Source organism: Hemitrygon akajei, chromosome 18, assembly GCF_048418815.1.
Source record: "Hemitrygon akajei chromosome 18, sHemAka1.3, whole genome shotgun sequence".
Lineage (NCBI taxonomy): Eukaryota > Metazoa > Chordata > Chondrichthyes > Myliobatiformes > Dasyatidae > Hemitrygon > Hemitrygon akajei.
Genome location: NC_133141.1, coordinates 37,042,971 through 37,067,993, shown reverse-complemented (window position 1 = coordinate 37,067,993; position 25,023 = coordinate 37,042,971). Strand labels below are relative to the sequence as shown.

The window sequence follows — 25,023 nt, the reverse complement described above, 5'->3', positions numbered from 1 at the left end:
AGAAGCAGGGGTGGGGGAGGGAGTGTGGTGAGGCAGCAGGATTTGAATTTGATACATACCTTTTGATCTTGCATCCCTGAACCTCAGTGCTAAATTTTACATTTCTGTGTTGAGTCAGTCGTCTTGCCTGGTTGGACTATGGTCAATCTGTAGATTTTGAACAGTAATTTCTAACTGGCATGCAACCTTTTAAATTTCTGGTAATCCCAGTCTGCACTGCTTTCAAATTGATATCTAAACATTTTGTGCACGTTGTTGTTGTACGACACCTAAATATAAAGCTGGTATAGTTTTATGTTAAGAAGCCTAGAGTGTAGGAGAATGAAGAGAGATTTGATAGAGATATATAAAATTGAGGGTATAGATAATTGACATTGGGTGAGACCACAACTAGAGGTCATGGTTAAGGGTGAAAGGTGAAATGTTTAAGGGAAATTTGAGGGGAAACTTCACTCGGAACGTGGTGAGAGTCTGGAGTGAGCTGCCAGTGGAAGTGGTGCATATGTGCTTGATTTCAGCATTTAAGAGAACTTTGGATAGGTACTTGGGTGGGAGGGGAATGGAGGACTATGGTCTGGGTGCAGGATGATGGGATTGATAGTTAGGCATGGACTGGATGGGTCGAGAGGCCTGGTTCTGTAATTTCTTTGTTATTTCCACCTATCACCTCCCAGTTTCAGATGCCATTCCCATTCTCCCCATCATCCTTCTCCCACCCCCCCCCCCCACCAAAAAAAATCAGGATCCGTCTATCACCTACCAGCTTTTGCTCCACCCCTTCCCCACATTTTTATCCTGGATCCCTCCCCTCTATCTTTCAATCCAAAATGAAGGGTTACAACCCTAACTTTCCATAGATGCTGCCTGTTCTGCTGACTTCCTCCAGCATTTTCTGTTATTGAACTACAAGTCTGGCAGTAAATGCTGTGAGAGGAAGGTGGGTAATATGGCAAATTGATGAGCTTTGTAGGAGCTGAGAAAGTTTGTTAGATGCAGTGGCACAGAAAGGAAGGAGTGAACAGAGCAAGTTTTATTTTTATTTAGAGATGCAGTGCAGAACAGGCTCTTCCTGCCCGACGCCCAGCAGCCCACCTATTTAACCCTGGTCCAATACAGGGCAATTGACAATTAACCTACTGATCGGTATGTCTTTGGACTATCAGAGGAAACCCACACAGTCATGGGGAGGATATCAAACTCTGAACTCCCAACGCCCTGAGCTGTAACAGCATTGTGCTAACTGTAGCGGTGTGCTACACGCAGCGCTGAAATAATGACACGGAGTCGGTAAACTGCAGTTAAAGAAGATTTTATTTGAACTTCGCGGCCTCGCTTTAAAGCCTCCCTGATCCCGCCCTCCCTGGGCGCAGATGCTGTAGGGTGCACGTATTCACAGTCCTGTCCCGCACGCGGATGCTGTAGGGGGCACGTACTCACAATCCCCCGCAGGCTTTTCCCTTTGTTGGTGAAGCAGACCTGGCGCCCTTTTGGAACTGGCCTTTGTGCCGGCGCGCTGGCTATTTGTGAGCCGGTTCGAGTGCGCTAGGAAGTGGGTCGCCACATACCCCCCCCCCCCCCCAGAACCGGCGATACACCCCCCAATGTCCACAGTCTGGGCCGGACCCTGTTTGGGAGGTCGGCCTCTGCGCCGCGGTGCCGGAAACTCGACCGGTTGCGCCACGCCCACATGGGCTGGTTTGAGTCGGTCCACCGTGAAAACCTCCTCTCTTCCCCCCAATGTCCAGCACGAACGTGGACCCGTTGTTCCTGAGCACCGTAAACGGCCCCTCGTAGGGCCGTTGCAGCGGTGGCCGATGCCCGCCCCGTCGTACAAACACAAACTTACAGTTCTGCAGGTCTTTGGGTACGCAGGTCGGGTTCTGCCCATGCTGCGAAGTGGGTATGGGGGCCAGGTCGCCGAGCCTCTCGCGTAGTCTGCCCAGGACTGCTGCGGGTTCTTCCTCGTGCCCCCTTGGGGCTGGTATGAACTCCCCGGGGACTACCAGGGGTGCGCCGTACACCAACTTGGCTGACGAGGCGTGCAGATCTTCTTTGGGCGCCGTGCGGATTCCGAGTAGGACCCAGAGAAGCTCGTCCACCCAGTTAGCTCCTCGCAGGCGGACCATGAGAGCCGACTTACACCACTGCACGACCATTCTGTGATGGAGATTTGCATCCATGTTGCCATTTAGCATCTCGTCCCTTTGTGTCATAGACCTTGCCTCTGGCAGTTGCTCCCCTCCTGTTTCTCTATTTATCTGTTCAAAGCCTGCAATATCTTTTTCCAGTTCAAATGAAAAGTGATTGACCTTGAAACATCAACACTGCATTTCTGTCTGTTGGTAGTCACTTGTCTCTCTGTCAGAAATTTGTGGTTTTAAAAGGCACCCTAGGATTCTCAGCACAGGAATTCAGGCTGGCACTCGAATGAAGTACTGAGAGACTGACTCACCACTGGAGGTGCCCCTCTGTTGATCTAATACTTAACAGAGCCTTGATGCTATGTTGGATATAAAAGCTCCTGTGACTCTGCTTTGAAGAAAGATTGCAGAGTTATCCACCTGTCCCAACCAATACCTCAACCAACATTACAAAAGCTAAACAATTATTAGTCATACATCATTGAAACACCCTTCAACCATCTGGTCCATGCCAACCGTGCTGCCCACCAAGCTGGTTTTATTTGACTATATTTGGCTCATATCACTTTAAACATTTCCTATCCGTGAATCTGTCCAAGTGTCTCTTAAAAGCCATTGTACCCACCTCAGCCACTTTCTCTGACACCTCATTCTGTATACGCACTATTGTCTGCAGGAAGAAATTGCCTCTGGAGTCATTTTTTAAATCTTTCCTGAATTGCCTTAAACCTATATCCACAGTTTTTGATTCCCTCTCCCTGGAAAAAAGATGGTTTGCATTCTGTGTCGCTCATGATTTTATAAGGTCACCCCTCAGACTCCTATACTCCCAACAAATACAATTCAAGCCTTTCCCTATAACTCTGGCCCCCCAGTCCTGTCAACAATCTTCTATGTAAACATTCTGTGTATTCTTTCCACTTTAATGCCTTTCTTCTAAGAAGATGAGCTTACTGTAGGTCTAATTCTGTGATCCAGTTATTTTGTTTTTAGAGGGCAAATTGGTGGCCCGGTTTCCTGATTTGGTGATTGCACCTCAGACTGAGGAGCTTAATGCTCTCATGGGAAGCATCAATACTAACCCTGCCCCTAATGACCATCACATTCCTGCTTTTAGTTAAAACCTGTCAGATTTCTAGTTAGTTGCATAATATTACCCTTATCGATATGATGTCAGGGTCTTTGTAAAATCTATCTGTAAAAAAAAAATAGATATAAATATCCCCCTATAAAAAATATTCATCTCCCCCCCCCTTGGAAGTTTTCATGTTTTATTGTTTTGCAACATTGAATCACAGTGGGTTTAATTTGGCTTTTTTGACACCGATCAACAGAAAGACTCTTGTGTCAGGGTGAAAACAGATCTCTGCAAAGTGATCTCAATTAATTAAAACCATAAAACACAATGATTGTAGAAGTATTCACCCCCTTCAAGTTAGTGGGTGCATCTTTGGCAGCAATTACAGCCTTGAGCCTGTGTGGATAGGTCTCTATCAGCTTTGTACATCTGGACACTGCAATTTTTCACCATTCTTCTTTACAAAACTGATCAGGCTCTGTAAGAGTGAACAGCCCTTTTCAAGTCCAGCCACACATTCTCAATTGGATTAAGGTCTGGACTCTGACTTGGCCACTCCAGGACATTGATCTTTTCGTTTTTAAGCCATTCCTATGTAGCTTTGTCTTTGTGCTTGAGAGTCATTGTCTTGTTGGAAAACAGATCTTCTCCCTAATCGCAGTTCTCCTGCAGACTGCATCAGGTTTTCTTCTAGGATTTCCCTGTATTTTGCTGCATTCATTTTACCTTCTACCTTTACAAGCCTCCCGGGGCCTGGTGTAGTGAAGCATCCCCACAGCGTGAGGCAGCCACCACCATGCTTCACGGTAGGGATGGGGTGTTTTTGATTATGTGCAGTGTTTGGCTTACGACAAACATAGCATTTAGTCTGATGGCCAAAAAGCTCAGTTTCTGGCAAACTCTAGCCAAGATTTCATGTGTGGTTTTTTTTTTTCCCCCCCAACAGTGGCTTTCTCTTTGCCACTCTCCCATAAAGCTGTGACTGGTGAAGCACCCGGGCAACAATTGTTGTATATGCAGTCTCTCCCATCTCAGCCAATGAAGCTTGTAACTCCTCCAGAGTTATCATAGGTCTCTTGATGGCCTCCCTCACTAGCCCCCTTCTTGCACAGGCACTCAGTTTCTGAGAATGGCCTGCTCTGAGCAGATTTACAGCTGTGCCATATTCTTTCTATTTGATGATTGGCTTAACTGTACTCCAAGGGATCTTTAGTGTTTTGGAAATTTTCTTGCATCCATCTCCTGACTTGTGCATTTCAATAACCTTTTCTCAGAGTGTTCTTTTGTCGTTGTCGTGTAGTTTTTGCCAGGATACTAACTCACCAGCAGTTGGACTTTGCGGATACAGGTGTATTTTTACTACAATCAATTGCAACACAGGTCTCCAAAAACAGGTCTCCAAAAACAGATCTCCATTTAACTAATTATGTGACTTCTAAAACCAGTTGGCTGCACCAGTGATGATTGGATCTTTGTAGAGATCTGTTTTCACTTTGACATGAAAGAATCTTTTTCGGTTGATCAGTGTCAAAAGAAAAAGTCAAATTAAACCCACTGTGATTCAATGTTTAAAAAACAAAACATCAAAACTTCCCGGGGGTATTGTATAGGCACTGTATCTTCTTGCTGTAATTCACATTTCCTGTTATTATGTATTGCATTGTACTGTTGCCGCAAAGACAAATTTCACGACACATGCTGGTGATATTAAATCTGATTCTGGGGAAAGAAAAGAGTACTCTTTTTCTCTCTCTCTCTCCTCTCTTCCCCCCCCCCCCCCCAGTAAAGGGTTGGAGCTTGCAATGTGATGCTGCTTCTAATGCTGTTCAATCAATGCTGACTCAGGGTTTCTGTCCTAGCGATGAATTGCAACTCAGGAAAGTGCAGTTATTTGTAATGTGAGCTGCTGTATGGTGTGAGGCAGAATGCGCCTTCCTTCTCTAGGGAGCTGTGTACACCATGTGTGAACCTCTAACTATTCATCACTAAGTTCTCCATGTTCTTCTTCTTCTGCACCCCCCCCCCCCCAAACTCTCTCTCTGGAAAGATACTAAAATGGGGAGATTTTTTAACTGTCTTTAACTGAAGAATGATCTTGGCATACGTAGAACGTGGAACAGAACTGCTCCTTCTATCCGTGATGCCTGCATGATGAACATAATCCCTTCTGCCTGCACGTAATCCATCTCCCTCCATTCCCTGCACATTCATGAACTTGTTGAAAAGGCTCCTGAACGCCGCATTATTTTTGCTTTCATTACCTCCCCCAGTAGCATGTTGCAGGCATCTACCACTGATTTCTGGCTGTCTACCCTATCTATGTCTCAATTTTATAAAATTTTGATCAGGTCTTCAATATTTCAGAGAAAACCATCTGTCCAACCTCTCCGTTATAGGTCATATTCTCTTATCCAGGCAGATTCCTGGTAAACTTCTCAACCCTCCCCACATCCTTCCTTCAATGAAAGCTACAGGTGCTGCCTAATCAGAGTTTTGTTTTGTACAACTGTGACATGACTCCCAGACTTTTATGCCCCTAGAGATGACGGCAAACATAGATGGTGCACAGCAAGCGAGTGGTACATAAAGTGAATGTTTAGAGCCTTGAACGTGTGGAGTGAATGGGGATGGCTCAAGAGAAGTGGTCGTATTCAGCTTGCTTAAACTGAATAATGTAGATCATTGGTGCAAAAGCACTTCACGCAAACATGCAACTTAAAGAGATTTAAAAGATTTTTTAAAATTGCCTTTATTTGTCAATTGTACATTAAAACATAGTGAAATGCATTGTTTTGCATCAAGTCAGCGAGAGGATTGTGCTGGGCAGCCTGCAAGGGCCGCCACACTTCTGGTGCCAACATCGCATGCACATAACTCACCAACCCTAACCCATTCATCTCTGAAACATGGGAGGAAACCCACATGGTCACTGGTGCTGTGAAGCAATTGCGCTAACCACTATACTTTTGAGCATAAGCATATTTGAGGCCAGTAGTCTCCCGCATATGCCAATGAGACCAAGTAAAGTCTGCTATTTTTATTGATTTTGCCAATCTCCTTTTTTTAAAAAAAAAACTTTGGTTAATGCTGGATAAGGTAACTGAATATTTGTGGTCTTTTGTTGGTCTCCTTTAGGAATGTTTGACTATGTCCAAATGTGTGAATTGCTGAGGAGAGAGCGCTTGATCAGCCTCTAGGAGCTGCTTCACTGCCTCAGTCTGGTGGTCTCTGGGTACCCGACAGCCATGAACGCCGATGAGAAGGTTCTTCCTGCCTCCCAACGAACGTCACCTCTGACGAGAAGCAGCAGCAATGCATCTTCCAAACCTACTAGTGTGCACCAGGTAAAATAGAGAGTCATGGATGTTTTTGCATCCCTGTGTGGCTTTGCAGCAGTTAAGTAGTGAACTCTTTGCACTGTGGCCATTGTAGTATTGTAGGAGATGCCTCTGTTAATTTGTCCTCAACATGCTTCCGGGGTAGTAATCTGATAACTAGCATGGTTGCGATGGGATGAATAGTTTGATTCCATGCATCAGTGATGAAAAGGGTGCTATTTGCCCTATGACTCAGGTCCTCAAGTCCTTATAAATTTTTTTGCACTCTTTTGATATTATTGATATCGTTCCTGTAGGTAGGTGACCAGAACTGTACACAATACTCCAAATTAGGCCTCACGAATGTCTTAGAAACATAGAAAACCTACAGCACAATAAAGGCCCTTCTGCCCACAAAGCTGTGCTGAACATGTCCTTACCTTAGAAATTACCTAGGGTTACCATTAGCCCTCTATTTTTCTGAGCTCCATGTACCTGTCCAGGAGTCTCTTAAAAGACCCTATTGTATCCACCTCCACCATCGCCAGCTGCCCATTCCACACACTCACCGCTCTCTGCATTTTTTTTAAACTAACTAACTTACCCCTGACGTCTCCTCTGCACCTACATCCAAGCACCTTAAAACTGTGCCCTCTCATGCCAGCCATTTCAGCCCTGGGAAAAAGCCTCTGACTATCCACACGATCAATGCCTCTCATCATCTTGTACACCTCTATCAGGTCACCTCTCATCCTCCATCGCTCCAAGGAGAAAAGGCGGAGTACAACTTAAATGTACCATCAACTCCTGTATTCAGTATTCTGATTTATGAATGCTAATATGCCAAAGCACTCCTTATGGCCTTATCTACCTGTGACAGAATTATGGATCTGTATTCCCACATCTGTCTGTCTTACCGCATTCCTCGGTGCCATACCGTTCACTGTGTAAGACCTACCTTGGTTTGTCCTCCCAAAGTGCAACACCTCACATTGATCCACATGAAACTCCATCTGCCATTTTTTCAGCTGGTCCAGATCCCAATGCAAGCTTTGATAGTCTTCCTTGGTGTCCATGCTGCCCCCAATCTTGGTGTTGTCCTCGAATTTGCTGATCCAGTTTATCACATTATCATCTAGATCAATGGTATAGATGATGAGCAACACCGTAAGACATACTACAACGTATTTGAAGGTATTGACAATGATCTTGAATATTACAATGAAAATGAAGATTTGGAGGATGCAGTCCATTATCTCCAGTCAATGAAAAGAACATGGTAGTGTACATTTCTTCTGAGGGTGGTTGGTTTGAGCTGTAGTCCAGTGGTAGCTGCCATCTCTCAATCTGATTTTACCTAGTTAAAATTATCTGAAAGTGGCAATAAACTGTTGCTTATCAAGTTCAATAAGTTTTTTTTTAAAAAGTGTAAGTGAACCTCAGTACTGTCTTTGCTCCAGAACTCTGAGAACTGGGAAGTTATGGAGGAACCACTGGGAGATAGCCATGCTTCTCTGGATCTTGAGAGGCAGGAAGGATACTTGCTGAAAAAGAGGAAATGGCCTTTGAAAGGCTGGCATAAGGTTAGTGTCTTTAACAAGGGATGACTACACCAATATATTTTAAGAGCCCTCTACATATTTGAACAAAAGAGATTCTGTAGATGCTGGAAATCTAGAGTATCACATACAAAAATGCTGTGGGAACTGGAAGGCCGGGCAATATCTATGCTGGAGGAACTCAAGAAGGTCAGTCACCATTTTGGGCCAAGACCCTTCAGGATGGGAAAGGAAGGGGGAAGAATCTAGAATAAGAAGGTGAGGAAAGGAAGGAGTACAAGCTACAAGGTGATGGGTAAAGCCAGGTGAGGGGGAAGGTAGGTGGGAGGGGAGGAGTGATGAAGTCAGAAGCTGGAAGGTGATTGGTGGAAAAGGTAAAGGACTGAAGAAAGAGGAATCTGATAGGAGAGTGGATCACAAGAGAAAGGGAAGGAGGAAGGGCACCAGAGGGGGTAATAGGCAAGGTGAGGAGAGGTAAAAGTGGAGCTGGGATGGGAAAAAGAGGAGGGGAGGAAAAATCACCAGAAGTTTATATTCATGCACCTATCACCTGCCAACTTGTATTCCTTTCCCTTATCTTCTTCTGACTTCTTCCCTCTTCCTTTCCAGTCCTGATGAACGGTCTTGGCCAGAAACGTTGACTCTTTATTCCTTTCCGTAGATGCTGCCTGACCTGCTAAGTTCCTCCATTATTTTACATGTTTTACTTTACCTATTTGAACCTGTTTTGAAATGTAGTTTTCCTTTCTCTTGAGCTTGTGTATCTAGGCCATGCCTGATGGTGGGACAGCTCAGGCCACAGGCTCATTCTGGTCCACCTTGCAGCAAAGCTTGCTGGGATGGGCTAGCTCCAAGAGCCTCTCCTTTCCTTGTTTCCTCCTTGCTGAGTGCACTCTTCTGCTGTGAAGCTCACTTGTGCAGTGCAGAGTCTGTCAAACCTCTTGGGGATTATCCAATTGGAATATCACAATAAGTACCAGTGACTCTCGTGTTACAGGGTTGGCAGGTGTTGAGAATGGTCTAGATTGCAATTTACCATAATACAGCACCACATCATCTGTGCACACAAGTTGAAAAAATTGTTAATTTATTTCCTTTTCTCTCGTAAATTCCATGAGTAAATTTTATTCCATATCTCAAATTCTTAGGTAGTGATTTGTTGAATTATGTGCAAATTTCTTTGATACAATGCCCATAAAATGGTGATTGCCTGTAATGGATTTGAAAAGAGACCTGAAAGGGAGGTGAGCCCAAAAGGTCTGTCTTTCCAGTCTTGCTGGGTTTGATGTACTTAAGTTGTTTCCTCCATATGTAACTCACTTGACTTCTAGATGTTAGTGATTTAAATAAAAACATCTTTTCCAGAAACAAACACCATTAGTAGGGAGTTGAAACATGGTAATTGATGCAAATGACACATTTCACTAACACAGACCGAGGATGTGCTGAGGGCAGCCTGCAAGTGTTGCCATGCTTCCAGTGCCAACACGGCATGCCCACAGCTTACCGACTCTAACCCGTATGTCTTTAGAAAAGGGAGGAAACCCATGCGGTCACGGGGAGGGCATACAAACTCCTTACAGACAGCGGCGGGAATTGAACCTCAATTGCTGGCACTATAAAGTGGTAATGCCTACTGTGCCATCCCAATTTTAACATCAGGGCTAGTATCACAGGTATGAGATCCAATCCCAACATTAAACAAGTAATCTGATTAATTTCATTCAATTTGGAAGTGAAGGTGAGGGGAAAACTATTATCACTAATGGTGATGATTAAACGGTTGCTTAAATATATTCAATGAAGAACATTGCTGTTCCAAATTTGACCAATATGTGATTTCAGATGCACAGCAGTGTGATGACTTTCAACCGAATTGTGCAGTGACCTCACAGGTCACTATTAAGAAGGTAGCTCATAACCATCTTCCCATGGCCAATAAATGCAGTCCTTGCTAGCGCTGTCTGGATCTTGTAAGTGAAAATAAATAACCAAAAAAGATGATATTGAGATTCAAACTCGATCTGTGTGAACTTTACATAATTCCTCTTGATAAAGTTTAAGGTCAAGTGGTCAATGTATAAATTCAATAGTTAAAATATTAAGGAAAAAATGATATTTTCAAAGAGTTAAAAAGCTGAAATTTTTTTTTGTTCTTCAGCGATACTTTATCTTGGAAAAGGGAATTCTCAAGTATGCCAAGACTCAACAAGATGTAAGCGTTTTCCTCTTTATTTGTCTGTCTTGTTCAACAGAATTTATTTCACAAGTAACTAGATCACTTATAAATTTACAGATTCTGAGAGGGAAACTTCACGGTTCCATCAACATTGGCCTCTCTGTAATGTCCATTAACAAGAAATCCAAGCGCATTGACTTGGATGCAGAAGAGAACCTTTATCACCTGAAGGTAAGGTGTGCTGGCTTTTAAATATGTAAACATGTACGTAAAATTGCTGGAAACTTGGTAATTGTATTCTGCAATTTGTGATATTAGAGAACAAACTCAGTAAATTAGTTTTCTTTTTTATATAGAATATTGGAGACAGAATTTGTGGAAAGAAATTACAGAAACAGGGCAATTTTGCCATTAAAACTTGGAGTGTTCCAAACAAATTATACTTCAGTCTGGGTTACTGACTGCAGAATGGTCATCAGGCATCAACTGTAAGGATAGTTTGATCGCTAAATGCATTTAAGACTCGATGTAAACTTTAAGTATAATTCTCTGGGGTGGTATCCATACAGTGCTGGATGATTGTCTATTTTTAAAAGGTAAGCATATACACTCTGGCCCCTTTTATTAGGTACCTCCTGTACTTAATATAGTGGCCACTGAGTGTTTGTTTATGGTCTTCTGCTTGTAGACCATTCACTTTAAGATTGAACATATTGTGCATTCAGAGATGCTGTTCTGCACACCACTGTTGTAACGTGTGATTATTTGAGTTACTGTTGCCTTCCTGTCAGCTTGAACCAGTCTGACCATTCTCCTCTGACCCCTTTCATTAACAAGGCATTTTTGCCAACAGGGCAGCCACTCACTAGATGCTTTTTTTTTGTTTTCTCGCGCCATTCTCTGTAAGCCCAGGAGACTGTGTGAGAAAATCCCAGGAGATCAGCAGCTTCAGAGATACTCAAACCACCCCATCTCACACCAACAATCATTCCACGGTCAAATATCACTTAGATCACATTTCTTCCCCGTTTTGATGTTTGGGCTGAGCAACAGCTGAGCCTCTTGACCATGTCTGCATGCTTTTATGCATTGAGTTGCTACCACATAATTGGCTAAATAGATATTAGCATTAATGAGCAGGTATACCTAATAAAGTGGCCATGAGTGTATTTATCCAATTATGGAGAGGAATCAAACTGCTGAAAAAGGCATATTCATTACAGATCATAGTGCTTTTTAGATTTGTTTTACTGATTCACCCAATGACACTGAATCCTGTGTTGTATTATTGCAGGTGAAATCTCAGGAAGTTTTCACCACTTGGGTATCTAAGCTCTGCTATCATCGATTGTTCCAGAAAGGAGACCATGTTAAAGTCCCGTATGGAGCAAATGGATACAGTCTTCCCATCTCTCCAACTACAGCCAACGTGGTATGGGCTCAAGTGTATTTCCCCCTCTATCCTTGTGGTAGCATTGTTCCAAAACCTATGTTTAGTCAAAATCAGCTTTATTATCACTGATATGTCATGAAATGTGTTGCTTTTGTCGCAGCAGTTCAGTTCAGACATTAAAAAAAATTCACTATAAATTACAATTTTTTTTAAAAAAAATTGTATAAAAGAGGAATAGTGAGGTGGTGTTCATGGGCCATTCAGAAATCTGATGGCAGAGAAGGAGCTGTTCCCTCTAGTTTAGGACTCCCCAACACTGTACCTGGTAGTAATGAGAAGAGGGCATGTCCCAGATGTTTAATGTTAGGAAGTTGGAGTAAACAAGCGATCATGGCACATTGTGTATTGCTTTGGTTACCAGACATTGTTCAAGCTGGAGAGGCTGCAGAGGGGATTTGAGCATATTGCCTAGACTTGGAGCCTGAGTTGTAAGGAGAGGTTGGCCATGCTATATCTTTATTCCTTAAGAGTGTAAGAGAATGAGAGATAACTTCATTGAGGTTTATAAAGTCATGAGGCGGATAGATATGGTGGATGGTCGTCATCTTTTCCTTGCAGTTGAGAAGCCCACAACTAGGGGCACTGATACTAGATAAGGAAGAGATTTAAGAGATCTAAGAGGTAATTTCTTTACATGGGGTAGTGAGTGCCAGGAATGAACTGCCAGAAGAGGTGGTTGATGTGAGTACAATTGCAACATTTAATCAGTATTTGGATAGGTACATGGAAGAGGAGGGCTTGGAGAGTCATGGGCCAAAAGTGGGCAACTGTGACAAGCAGGGAGGATGCAGTGGCCGGCATGGACCATGTGGGCCAAAGGGCCTGTTCCCACGCGGCATTACTCTTGAGTCTGTTGTTTGGGTACTTTTGCAGAGAATCTGGTCACAGTTAAACACCAAAGTAGCTGGTCTTGCCATCTGCACTGTTTACTTTCCAGTGAGGTTTATTTTCCATAGGCCAGAGTGTGCCAAGGTGGTTCACTTTTCCAGCAGGGTGCCGTAACCTCACCTCCAGCAGATTATTATGCTAAAATTATTTAATTATGTGGGGAAGCCTAAAACCTCCTGAAAGGGTTTTGGGGCATCCTGATAAGGCAATCTGTCCCTCATCACGTGCAACTTCTCTTCCTCAAACCCTGATAGAATGATGATGTCACTGACTATGAATCTCATATGAGATTTATTTTTATACTCATTTTATAAAATGAGATGAATCAAAATAATGGAGTCATAGAAAAGTACAAAACAGAAACGCCCCCCCCCCCCCACCCTGCCATCCATGTACTTAACCAAATTTCTCTTAAACATTGCAATCAAACCCACATCCACCACTTCCACTGGCAGCTCGTTCCACACTCACACCATCTTCTGAGTGAAGTAGTTCCCCCTCAGGTTTTCCTTAAATATTTCATCTTTCGCCCCTAACCAATGACCTCTATTTCTAGCCTCACCCAATTCAGTAGAAAAAGCCTGCTTTTATTTGCCCTATCTATACCCCTCATAATTTTGTATACCTCTATCAAATCTCCTCTCAATCTTCTATGTTCCTCGGAATAAAGTCCTAACCTAGTCAATCTTTCCTCGTAACTCAGGTCCTCCAGAACCAGCAACATACTTGTAAGTTTTCTCTGTACTCTTTCAATCTTATTTGCATCTTTCATGTAGGTTGGTGACCAAAACTGCACACAATACTCCAAATTAGGTCTCACCAATGTCTTGTACAATTTCAACACAACATCCCATCTCCTGTACACAACACTTTTACTTATGAAGGCCAATATGCCCAAAGCTTTCTTTACGAACCTATCTACCTCTGGCGCCACTTTCAATTAATTGTGGACTTGATTTCCTACATCCTTCTATTCTACCACGCTCCTTAGTACCCTACTGTTCACTATATAGCACCTATTGTAGTTGGTCCTACAGAAATGCAACACCTCGCGCTTGTTGATGTTAAATTACATCTGTCATTTTTCCAGCTGGTCCAGATCCCAATGCAAGCCATTATAGCCTTCCTCATTGTTCACTGCACCAATCTTGGTGTCATTCACAAATTTGCTGATCCAGTTAACCACATTATCATCCAGACCATTGATGACAAACAACAACGGACCCAGTACTGATCCCTGCAGCACTCCACTAGTCACAGGCCTTCAGTCAGAGAGGCAACCATCTACTACCACACCCTGGCTTCTCCCACAAAGCCAATGTCTAATCCAATTTACTACCTGATCCTGAATGCCAAGTGACTGGACCATCTTGACCAGCCTCCCGTGCGGGACCTTGTCAAATGCCTTGCTAAAGTCCATGTACAGTACATCCACTGTCTTGCCTTCATCCACTTTCCTGGTAACTTCCTCAGACATGACCTACCACACACGAAGCCATGCTGACTATCCTTAATTAGTCCATCTATCCAAATACTTGTATATCTGCTCCCTGAGAATACCTTCCAGTAACTTTCCCACAACTGATGTCAGACTCACCAGCTTATAATTTCCTGGTTTATGCTTGGAGCCTTTTTTTAAACAGCGGAACAATATTGGTCATCCCCCAATCCTCTGGTACCTCACTTATTGCTAAGGATGGATTAAATCACTTCTAGGGCCATGGCAATTTCTACATATTTGCTCCTGCTGGGTCTGAGGGAACACCTTGTCAGGCCCTGGGAAATTATCTACCCTGATTTGCCTTAGGACAGCAGATGCCACCTCCTCTGTAATCTGTATAGGGTCCATGAAGTTGATGCCACTTTGCCTCACTTCTATAGACACTGTGGCTGTCTCCTGAGTAAATACAGGTGCAAAAAATACATTTAACATCTCCCCCATCTCTTGGCTCCATGCATGGATTATCATTCTGATCTTCCAGAGGACCAATTTTGTCCCTTGCTCTCCTTTTGCTCTCAATATATCTGTAGAATCCCTTAGGATTCTCCTTCACCCTGTCTGCTTGGGCAACCTCATGCCCCATTTTAACCCTCCTGAATATTTTTGTGTTCTCTTGCATTTCTTGTACTCCATAAGCACCTCATTTGTTCCTACTTGCCTATACCTACTATACTATACACCTTTTCTCTTCACCAGAGCCTCAAGATCAAGGTTCCCTACACCTGTTATCTTTACCATTTATTCTGGCAGGTACCTACAGCTTTGTACTCTTAATTTCACTCTTGAAGGCCCCCCACTTACCAAATACACCTTTGCCAGGAAACAGCCAGTCCCAATCCACACTTGTCAGATCATTTCTGATACTGTCAAAATCAGACCTTCTCCAGTTTAGAATCTCAACCCATGGACCAGACCTATCTTTTTGCATATTTACTTTGAAACAAAAGGCATTGTGATCACTACATGCAGAGTGTTCCCCTACACAATCTTCTGTCACCTGCTGTCTCTTTCCCTAATATCAGATCAAGTATTGTGCATTCTCTTGTTGAGATTTCATGTTCTCATTAAGGAGACTTTTTTTGAACACGTTTGACAAACTCTGTCCCATCCAGCCCTTTTACAATATTGGAGTCCTAGTCAATATGTGGAAAGCTTAAAATCACCTACTATAGCAACCTTGTTTCTTGCAGCAGTCAGTGATCTTACCGCAAATTTATTCCTCTAAATCCCTCGGACTGTTGGGTGGCTCCGTTAATATGGTCATAACTTTCTTATTTCACATTTCCACCCATAATGCCTCACTGGATGGGATCTCCAGTCTGTCCTGACTGAGGACTGCTGTGACATTTTCCCTGACTAATAACACTACCCTCCCTCCTTTAATCCCTCTCTCTCTGTTGCATCCAAAACAACTGAAACCCGGAATACTGAGCTGCCAGTCCTGCCCCTCTTGCAACTAAGTCTCACTAGTAGTTACAATATCATAATGCCATGTGTTGATCCATGCCCTGAGCTCATCTGCCTTTCTTACAGTACTCCTTGCATTGAAATATATGCAACTCAGGGCATTAGTTGCAGCATACTCAACCTTTTGGTTCTTGACTTTGTTTGAAGTCTTAGCATCTGTCTCCACAACCTCTCCACTATCTGTTCTGGTTCCTATCCCCCTGCATCTCTAGTTTAAACCCATTCGTGCAGCATTAACAAACTAGGATATTAGTTCCCTTCCAGTTCAGGTGCATACCATCCCTTCTGTACAGGTCTCAGCTTTGCTGGAAGAAAGCCCAATAATCAAAAAAATCTGATGCCCTCCCTCCTACACCAACTTCTTAGCCACGTGTTACACTGTATGATCTTCCCATTTCTGGCCTCATTGGCACATGGCATGAGTAGCAATCCTGAGATCACAACCCTGGAGGTCCTGTTCTTTAACTCAGCACCTAACTCCCTTTGCAGAACCTTGTCCCTCTTCCTACCCATGTCATTGATACCTCCATGAACCATGACCTCTGGCTGCTCACCCTCCCATTTAAGAATGCTGAGGACTCTATCCGAGATGTCCCAGACCATGGCATCCGGGAGGCAACATACCATCTAGGAATCTCGTCCACAGAATCTCCTGTCTGTTCCTCTAATGAATTCCCTGTCACCACAGCTCGCCTCTTCTCTCCCCCCGCCTTCCCTTCTGAGTCGCAGAATCAGACTCAGTGCCAGAGACCTGACAGCTGTGACTTGCCTCTGCTAGATCATTCCCCCTCCCCCCCCAGACAGTATCCAAAATGGTTTACCTGGTGTTGAGGGGGGTGGCCACATGGTTACTCTGCACTGGCTCCTTACACCTTTCCCCTTCCTGACTGTCACCCAGTTTCCTGTGTCCTGCACCTCGGGTGTAACTACCTATCTATATGTCCTATCTATCACCTCTCAGCCTCCCGAATGATCTGGAGCTCGTCCAGTTCCAGCTTCAACTCCTTCACGTGGGTCGTTTGTATCTGGATGCACTTTTCACAGGTTTAGTTGTCAGGGACACTGGAAGTCTCTCTGCCTTCCCACATCCCGGAAGAGGAGCATTCCACTATCCTGCCTGGCATCTCTACCGTTCTAACTGAGCAAATATAAAAAAGGAAGAACAATAAACTGTAGGGGAGGGATAAACAATAAACTCTACCTACAGCTTTTTTGCCTTTTCTCACTAAATCCTTTTCTCACTGTAGCCTAAAAAGCTCCACTCTAACGCTGCCGCTCCGACACTGGCCGCTCTGCTCGCCCCCGCCTTGTTCTAATTTGTTCTTGCCAATCAATCCTGAATGCTGATTTGCTGCTGCGCAAAGCTCCAAACTGCCGCGAATCGCTGCCTTTTCTACCTAATTGGCGAACCCGAGTGAGCTGTATCTTAGGCTTATAAGCTCCAATTTGCCGCTGCTCAAAGCTGCAACCTGCCGCAAGTCACAGCCTTTTCTACTCGTTCAGCGAATCTGAGCTATGTCTTCTTAGGCTTCTGATCTTCGATTTGCCGCTAGTCAAAGCTCCAAATCACTGCGAGTCGCTGCCTTTTCTACTCGTTCAGCGAACCTGACTGAGCTACCTTTTCTCAGGCTTGCGATCTCTGATTTGCCACTGCTCAAAGCTACAAACTGCTGTAAGTCACTGCCTTTCCAGCACAATAGGCAAACCTGAAAGAGCTACCTTCTCTCAGGCTTCCAACCTTCAATTGTGCATTGCTGAAAGCTCCAAACTGCTGCGAATTGCTGCCTTTTCTACCCAGTTGGTGAACCTGAGTGAGCTACATCTTCTCAGGCTTCAGATCTCTCTGGTTGGCCGCTGCTGAAAGCTTCCAATTTCCAAGTTTCCACTGCTCAAAGCTCCAAACTGCCACGAGACGCCGCCTTTCCACTCAGTCGATGAACTTGAGTGAACTGCGTTCTGATCTCTGATTTGCTGCTGCTAAAAGCTCCAAACTGCTGTGAATTGCTGCCTTTTCTACTCGATCGATGAATTCAGTCTTGTTAGGTTTCCGATTTGCCACTAAAATCTCTGAATCTATAAATAACTGTGAATATAAAGTGAATCTCAGGGTAGTATATGGTGACATGTATGTGCTTTCATAATTTACCCTCAAGACCACCTGAGTGATGACTTAGTTATGTGATCTGAATAGGATAAGCTTCTTTGAACATTTTCCAGTTTGTTTAGAAAGTTCTCCATTAAATACAATCTCAATGTGTTCTGTTTCTGTAGACAAAATAAGCACTTGATTGTCATGTTGTTTAGGCACAGAAGAGCGACTCCCTGAGAGAGTTTGAAGGCAATGGTCACCTTCCTTCTGCGTCAGCGAGTGGACCGACTGTGACGGCAGAGTGGTTGCAACACTCTGACGAATGGGATCACTGTGGTGAAGGTACCTCCTAGAAACTACATATTTAAATTTTTTGGTGCCTAACATTTAGCCTTGCTTACAGATGCCGGGCAGGTTTGAGTAGATGCAGCTAAGCTATTGCAAGCATTCTCTATAAACCATCAAGCTGCTGCTTAAATGAGGTCTGGAATTTCACCTCTGTTGTAAAATTTGTGAGAGTTCGGATAAAAGTAAATTGACAGATACTCAAAAGTTGGGAAAATAGAGGGGACTTTCTGGAAACGTCCATGTGGGCAGCGAAGGGGCAAAAGCCATTTACTCCCACTGATGTATTTCGGTTCAAGGAAGCTGGGATGTTTTGGATGGATAATTATACAGCAGCGCGATGCTGGAATTGAAATGGTCATGTGACTTAGAGCACTAACTCCGTTTCTCTTTTCGCAAATGCCATCTGAGTATTTCCAGCATTTTCTGTCCTTTATATTTTCAATATTGGCAATGTTTTTCTTTTGCCTTAATTGATGGTAAAGGGATGGTCCTGCTACACAACCCAGCTTGCCTGTCACTTGCCGCCTTGAGAATGAGGTGGGAGGAGAACTTTGTCACGTTCCATACAGGTTCGGATCCTAAAGAGGAAATGAAAGTGGTGCAAAAATAAACGGGTAGCACAGCGCTTAGCACGATGCTATTACTACTTGGGGTCAGAGTTCAGACTCAATTCCTGTGTCCTCTAAGAAAGTTTGTACGTTCTTCCCATGCGCATGTGGGGCTGCTCAGGTTTCCTCCCACACTCCAAAGACCTACTGGTTAGTAGGTTAATTGGTCATTGTCCTCTGATTAGGCTAGGGTTAAATCAGTGGGTTTATGGGGTGGAAGGACCTGTTCTGCACTTGTCTCTAAATATAAATTTTAAAATTGTGCTGAATCAGCTGGCATCATCCCAGAAATGAGGAACAACACAGTCTCTGGGCTGCGGAAGTTCAGAAGGAAAGGACGCACGTGCATCTTCTTAGTTTCTAATTCTTGTGTGTATTTTTTTTTTTTTTAAGATCTCAGCCAGTGTCAGTTGAATCTGTCGGAACTGAACAAACTCCTGCAGAAGTTGGAGGTGGTGGACAGGGTTCACTCAGCACCTGTCATTTGTGATGCTCAGGTATGGAGTAAATGTTTTAAATGGGCCTTACCTGGCGTTGAAGTGGAGAAACCTTGTGTCTGGTCTGTGTGTTCACTACTTCATCATTGTTTGTAAATCAAGGGGGGAGAAGGTTTTAATTCTGTTTAAATACAAAGCATTCCACTTAGGGTTTAAATAGAACCAAAAACTGCCATTTAGAATTGATTTTAAAGTTTGTAACTGAATTTAAAACTTGACGTGTTACGTAAATGGGTCTGTGGTGGAGTGAAATGCATTTGTGTGTCTGTGTGCACATTCAGATTCGTTTTTCACCTGTACACGGAAACATGCAGTGAAGTATGTGTTTGTGTTAACAGTCAGCACACCCAGGGATGTGCTGGGGGCAGCCCACAAGTGTTATTACACATTCCTGTGCCAGCATAATATTCAACAGCACAACGCAAGCAGCAGCAAAGGCAAAACAAACCCCTTTCCTTTCACCCATCCTCTCACTCGCATGCAGGCCTCGAATCCCAGGTCAGGCCTCCTCCAATCCTTGTCCCCGTATTCTCTTCTGGGCTAAGGGGAGATTTGATTAAGATGTCTAAAATTATAAAAGCCTTAAGTAGGTTGAACAGTAGCAGCCTGAATTATATGGGGAGTTTGAGCATGTTAGGGCTTTATTCCTTTGAGTGTGGAAAACTTATAAAGTGATCTTAGAGGTGTATAAAATTGGGTGAGGCAATGAATGCACAGTCTTTTCACCAGGGAGAGGGAATCGAGAACTAGAGGGGATACATTTAAGGTGAGCGGGGAAAGAGTTAAAAGGAACCTGAGTGGCATTAACTTCACACAGCTTAAGGTTTCCAGCATCTGCATAATCTCTTGTGTTTATCTTTTAAATCTGAGCACTCTTACCCCAGTTTTGTATTACATAAAGTCAAAGATCTAAGCCTGGAAGTAGTTGAGTTATTGTCATATGTACTGAGGTACAGTGAAAAGCTTTTGTTTGCAGACAGATCATTCCATACAAAAGTATACTGAGGTAGTGCAAAAGGAAAACAACAATGTTGTATCAAGTTTGCTAATCTCAACGGTTTGAGTTTTTTGTCTATACCGCTCCCCCCAGCCCAGTGCTTGTCAACTAAGAGACGTTACATTGCGGTCATTTTCCAATGTTTTTGGCAGGTGTTACCCATGATTTTGGCTGAGAGCAGGTTTATCAAAATTATGACAGTTGACAGCCTCAACTGTATCAAAGTTCCCTACTGTGAAACAATGGTCCGTCATCTGAGCTGCTAGTGATCTTCCATTTGCATTTTGGCAACAGGCCACAGCTCTGAGAGAAGAGCCAGTGAGAATAGTTGATTTTAAAACATTCAAGATGGTTTAATGTTGTTTCCAGTGCACAAGTGTAAAGGAGAATGAAATTATTGTTACACCGGATCTGATGCAGTTTTAAAAGAAACACTAAAACTATTGTGTTCTTTATCTTAAAAAAAACACAATAAATATAAATTCATATGGTAGCTTGTATACATAGATTCGTATGTCCATAAAGTGATGCTAGGCACAGGAGTGTCTGTAAATAAGGTGACTGGCAGGAAATGATAAAGTAATGGGGAGTGTGGAGGGGTCAGAAAGAAGTGTGTCGGTAGGAAATGGTGTTCAGAAGGGAAATTCGTGGAAACATAAATTAAGTATAAAGAAATTGGTTTCACTTGAAATGTTGTAACAAGAGTCAAGGTACTGAAGTGGCTGTGCAAAATCGGTTTGTTCAGTGTCAGTTGTGGCTAAAAGTCATTTAAGCCAGAAGCACAAATTGTTAAATAGATTTTTCTTTGAATTTGAAAGTAATTGTTATGAAAGTAACTATTGTCAAGTTTACTGTCATGTAACTATATACAAGTATACCAATAAATGAGACAGTATTTCTCTGGATTGGGGTGTAAAGCATGCTAGTACATACAACACAAAATAACTTAGGAAAGTAAGGATTAAATCTACGAATGAATTGCACATAAGTAAAGTGTATAAATTAAATATTGTATGGTACAGAACAAACTAACTGGTGACACTTCGAATGCGATGTGACGGGATTCAAGGAAAGAGGGGAAATCATTTCCCATTGGAAGCAGCTCCTCAAGGACCTCCTTAATTGTGATTCTGTGCTCGCCGTTAGCACTGTACAATAAATATTCTGGTCCAAACTAATGATACCAGAGGCCAACAAGGAGTTGTATGTTAATCATTAATGGTCTTAGAGCCTCAGCAGGGATACCTGCTGCTTTCAAGTCTAAAACTTGATGGAAAGGAATTCCACAGTCTCAGCTGTGACAGCCAGGAGGAGGAAGATCTATCAAGAGACCTTGGACACCATAATCATGAATGTTTCAAGAAAGGACCTAAAACAGCAACATATAATTGGAGTAACTACAGAGAAATATGCCTTGTATGCCACAAGGGAAGTCGTCCTCCCATTGGCTGAATAGCTGCTCCCCAAATGTCAATACAAATTCTGTCTGGAGACATAATGGATGTGATCTTCACCAAACATCAACTCCATGAGGAATGCAGGGAGCAGGACCACCATAGCCTTGATTAGCCTTGCAAGCCTGAGAATGGTAAAGGACAGGGACTTCTGAATTTCAAGTGTAGCTGTTTGCCAAAGTTGGAATTGGTTTATTATTGCCATGTGTACCAAGATACAGTGGAAAAAGTCGTCTTGCATGCTATTTATACGGATCAAATCATTGCGAGTAAAATCAAGCGAAGTGGGCGACAATGGGACTTTGCTTCTAGATGAGCTCAATGCCTTCTATGCTCGCTTTGACCCTCGATGTGGAGGAACCATCACAAACTCCCACAGTCCCCCTCCCCCGATGACCCTGTGACTTCAGTCACTGAGGCCGATGTGCAAGCAGTCTTCAGGAGGATGAAGCCACAAAAAAGCATCCAGTTCAGACAGGGTACATGACCAAGTACTAAAGACCTGGGTTGACCAACTGGCTGGTGTGTTCACTGAGATCCTTAACCTCTCGCTTTGGCAGTCTGAGGTACCCACCTGCTTCAAACTGGCTTCAATATACCAGTGCCTAAGAACCTGGTGACCTGCCTCGATGACTGTCATCTGGTAGCATTTATATCCACAGTGCTGAAGTGTTTTGAGAGTTTGAAACCTATCAACTGATGTCTGAGAAGCGACTTGGATTCACTCCAATTTGCCTACTGGCACAACAGGTCCACAGCAGATGCAGTCTTATTGGCTCTTCACTCACCTGGAACATCTTCAGCAAAGATACATCAGGGTGCTCTTTATCAACAACAGCTCAGTATTCAATACCATTATTTCCCTCAAAACTAATTAATAAACTTCAAGACCTTGGCCTCAATACCTCTTTATGCAATTGGATCCTCTTATTTCCTCACTTGAAGACCCCAGTCAGTTTGGATCAGTAACATCTTCACGATCTCCATCAGCACAGGTGCACCATAATGCTGTGTGCTTAGCTTCCTGGTGTATGCGCTTTCCACTTATGACTGTGTGGCTAAGCACAGCTCCAATGTTATAATCAAGTTTGCTGTCATAGGCTGAATCAAAGGTGGTGATGAATCAGCATTTAGGAGGGAGACTGAAAATCTGGTTGAGTGCTGCCACAACAACAACCTGTTACTCAATGTCAACAAGACCAAGGAGCTGATTATTGACTTCAGGAGGAGGAAACTGGAGGACCTATAAGCCAGTCCTCATTGAGGGATCAGAGGTGGAGAGGTCAGCAACTTTAAATTCCTCTGTTATCATTTCAAAGGACCTGTTCTGGGCCCAGCATGTAAGTGCAATTATGAAGAAAGCACAGCGTCTCTACTCCCTTGGGAGTTTGTGAAGTTGTTGTGAAGAATCTAAAACTTTAACAAACTCCTGTAGATGTGTGGTGGAGAGTATATTGACTGGCTGCATCACAGCCTGGTACGGAAGCACCAGTGTCCTTAAATGGAAAATTCTACATAAAGTAGTGGATTTGGCCCAGTCCATTACAGGTAAAGCCCTCCCCACCATTGAACATGTCTACAAGGAGCATTGTTGCAGGAAATCAGCATCCATCATCAGAGACCTCCACTACCTAAGACATGCTCTCTTCTCACTGCTGCCAGCAGGAAGAAGGTACAGGAGCCTCAGGACTCTCACCACCAGGTTCAAAAAGTTATTACCCCTCAACCATCAGGCTCTTGAACCAAAGGGGATAACTGCACTCAACTTCACTTGCCTTATCACTGAAATGTTCCCAGTCTATGGACTTATAAGGATTTTTTTAATCTCGTGTTCTCGATTTATTGCTTATTTCTTTTTGTATTTGCACAGTTGTCTTTTGCACTTTGGTTGAATGCCCAAGTTTGTGCAGTTTTTGTTTCTGTGGTTATTCTACTATGGATTTACTGAGTATGTCTGCAAGAGAATGAATCTCTGGTGTATATGGTGACATATGTACTTTGATAATAAATTTACTTTGAACAGTGTATTGTGGTAGAAAAAGGTAAAACAGACTTTATTCCCTAGAGTGTAGAAGAATGAGGGGAGATTTGAGAGAGGTGTATAAAATTATGATGGGTATAGATAGAGTGAATGCAAGCAGGCTTTTTCCACTGAGGCTAGGGGAGAAAAAAACCAGAGGACATGGGTTAAGGGTGAAGGGGGAAAAGTTTAAAGGGAACATTAGGAGGGGCTTCTTCACACAGAGTGGTGGGGGTGTGGAATGAGCTACCAGTTGAAGTGGTGAATGCAGGCTCACTTTTAGCATTTAAGAAAAACTTGGACAGGTACATGGATTAGAGGGGTTTGGAGGGATATGGACCAGGTGCAGGTCAGTGGGACTAGGCAGAAAAATGGTTTGGCACAGCCAAGAAGGGCCAAAAGGCCTGTTTCTGTGCTGTAATGTTGTATGATTCTAATAACAGAATGCAGAATAATGTATAACAGTTACAGAGAAAGTACACAGTAAAGAGTGCAAGAGTATAATAAGGTAGATTAAGGTCAAGAGTCACCTGACCATAATAAGGAACTATTAGCGGTCTTATAACTGTAGGGTAGAAGCTGTCCTTGAGCCTGGTGGTATGTGCTTTCAGGCTTTTGTATCTTCTGCCCAGTGGAAGAAGGGAGAAGTGCCACTTAGTTGTATGTCATCTCCAATGAGCTTCCCACTGGAGTGGGGCAAAGAGGGAATCTTTTCACCTTGTGTTACCTCTGCTTCCGAAACAAGGTGGTCCAACTTCAGGCAAATGCGTATGACATAGTTGATGTTTGTGTATGCTCGTGTTTGAAAATCAAGTTATAATCCATTGGTGATTTGCTTAATAAAGAACAAGAGTAAATGGTCCACTCACAACCTGCCTTCTCTGCAATCCTGCTCACTGGTGAAGATGTTGGCCATTGGAAGAAGTGTTTGAAGAACCAACCATTAACCTATTGTCTTAAGGGCAAGTGGTTCTTGCACTTTTGGGGCATGAACTACCTGCAATACTGGTGCAATGCTGTAAAATGTTATCACTTGATACCACTGTTCCAAACCCAGTGTCAAGATGAGCAAGCCAATGTCCACATCCTCTCTCAGCCAATATCCTTGGCATTGAGCCCCTAATTGCATGCATTCAGCTCTGTTTGGGCAAGCTACATCATTTGCCTGCCCAGTATTTAGACTCCTGGAACAAATTCAATTCCAAGCTCCATCACAAGTAAAGGTTTCCAAAGGGATAGAGAAGGTAATTCAAGGATGTTCTGAAAGCCATACCTGTAGGATCCTGTGGGTGGATGGACCGGGAGGGGTAGGGGGACTGAAAATAGATTAGTGTCGGGAGTGGAGGGGGCAGAGAGAGAAAGAAAATTAGAATATCCAATGTTCAGATATGAGAATGTGGACACTTTTCTCACAAGACAATCTCTCC

General features: G+C 43.3%; 1 protein-coding gene across 5 annotated transcripts in view; it reads left to right on the top strand.

The window, feature by feature from the left end:
• Nucleotides 1-25,023, top strand: part of LOC140741325 (oxysterol-binding protein-related protein 7-like) — a 123,836-nt gene that overhangs the window by 33,733 nt on the left and 65,080 nt on the right. For all 5 annotated transcript variants that reach the window (XR_012102046.1, XR_012102048.1, XR_012102045.1 and 2 more), the window contains exons 2-8: nucleotides 6,355-6,563; nucleotides 7,997-8,119; nucleotides 10,257-10,310; nucleotides 10,392-10,505; nucleotides 11,569-11,706; nucleotides 17,888-18,014; nucleotides 19,022-19,125. Coding sequence is in view for 1 of the 5 variants with exons in the window: in XM_073071409.1 (XP_072927510.1) it covers nucleotides 6,465-6,563; nucleotides 7,997-8,119; nucleotides 10,257-10,310; nucleotides 10,392-10,505; nucleotides 11,569-11,706; nucleotides 17,888-18,014; nucleotides 19,022-19,125 (759 nt within the window). In the remaining 4 variants the exon portion in view is untranslated. The remainder of the gene's footprint in view (nucleotides 1-6,354; nucleotides 6,564-7,996; nucleotides 8,120-10,256; nucleotides 10,311-10,391; nucleotides 10,506-11,568; nucleotides 11,707-17,887; nucleotides 18,015-19,021; nucleotides 19,126-25,023) is intronic.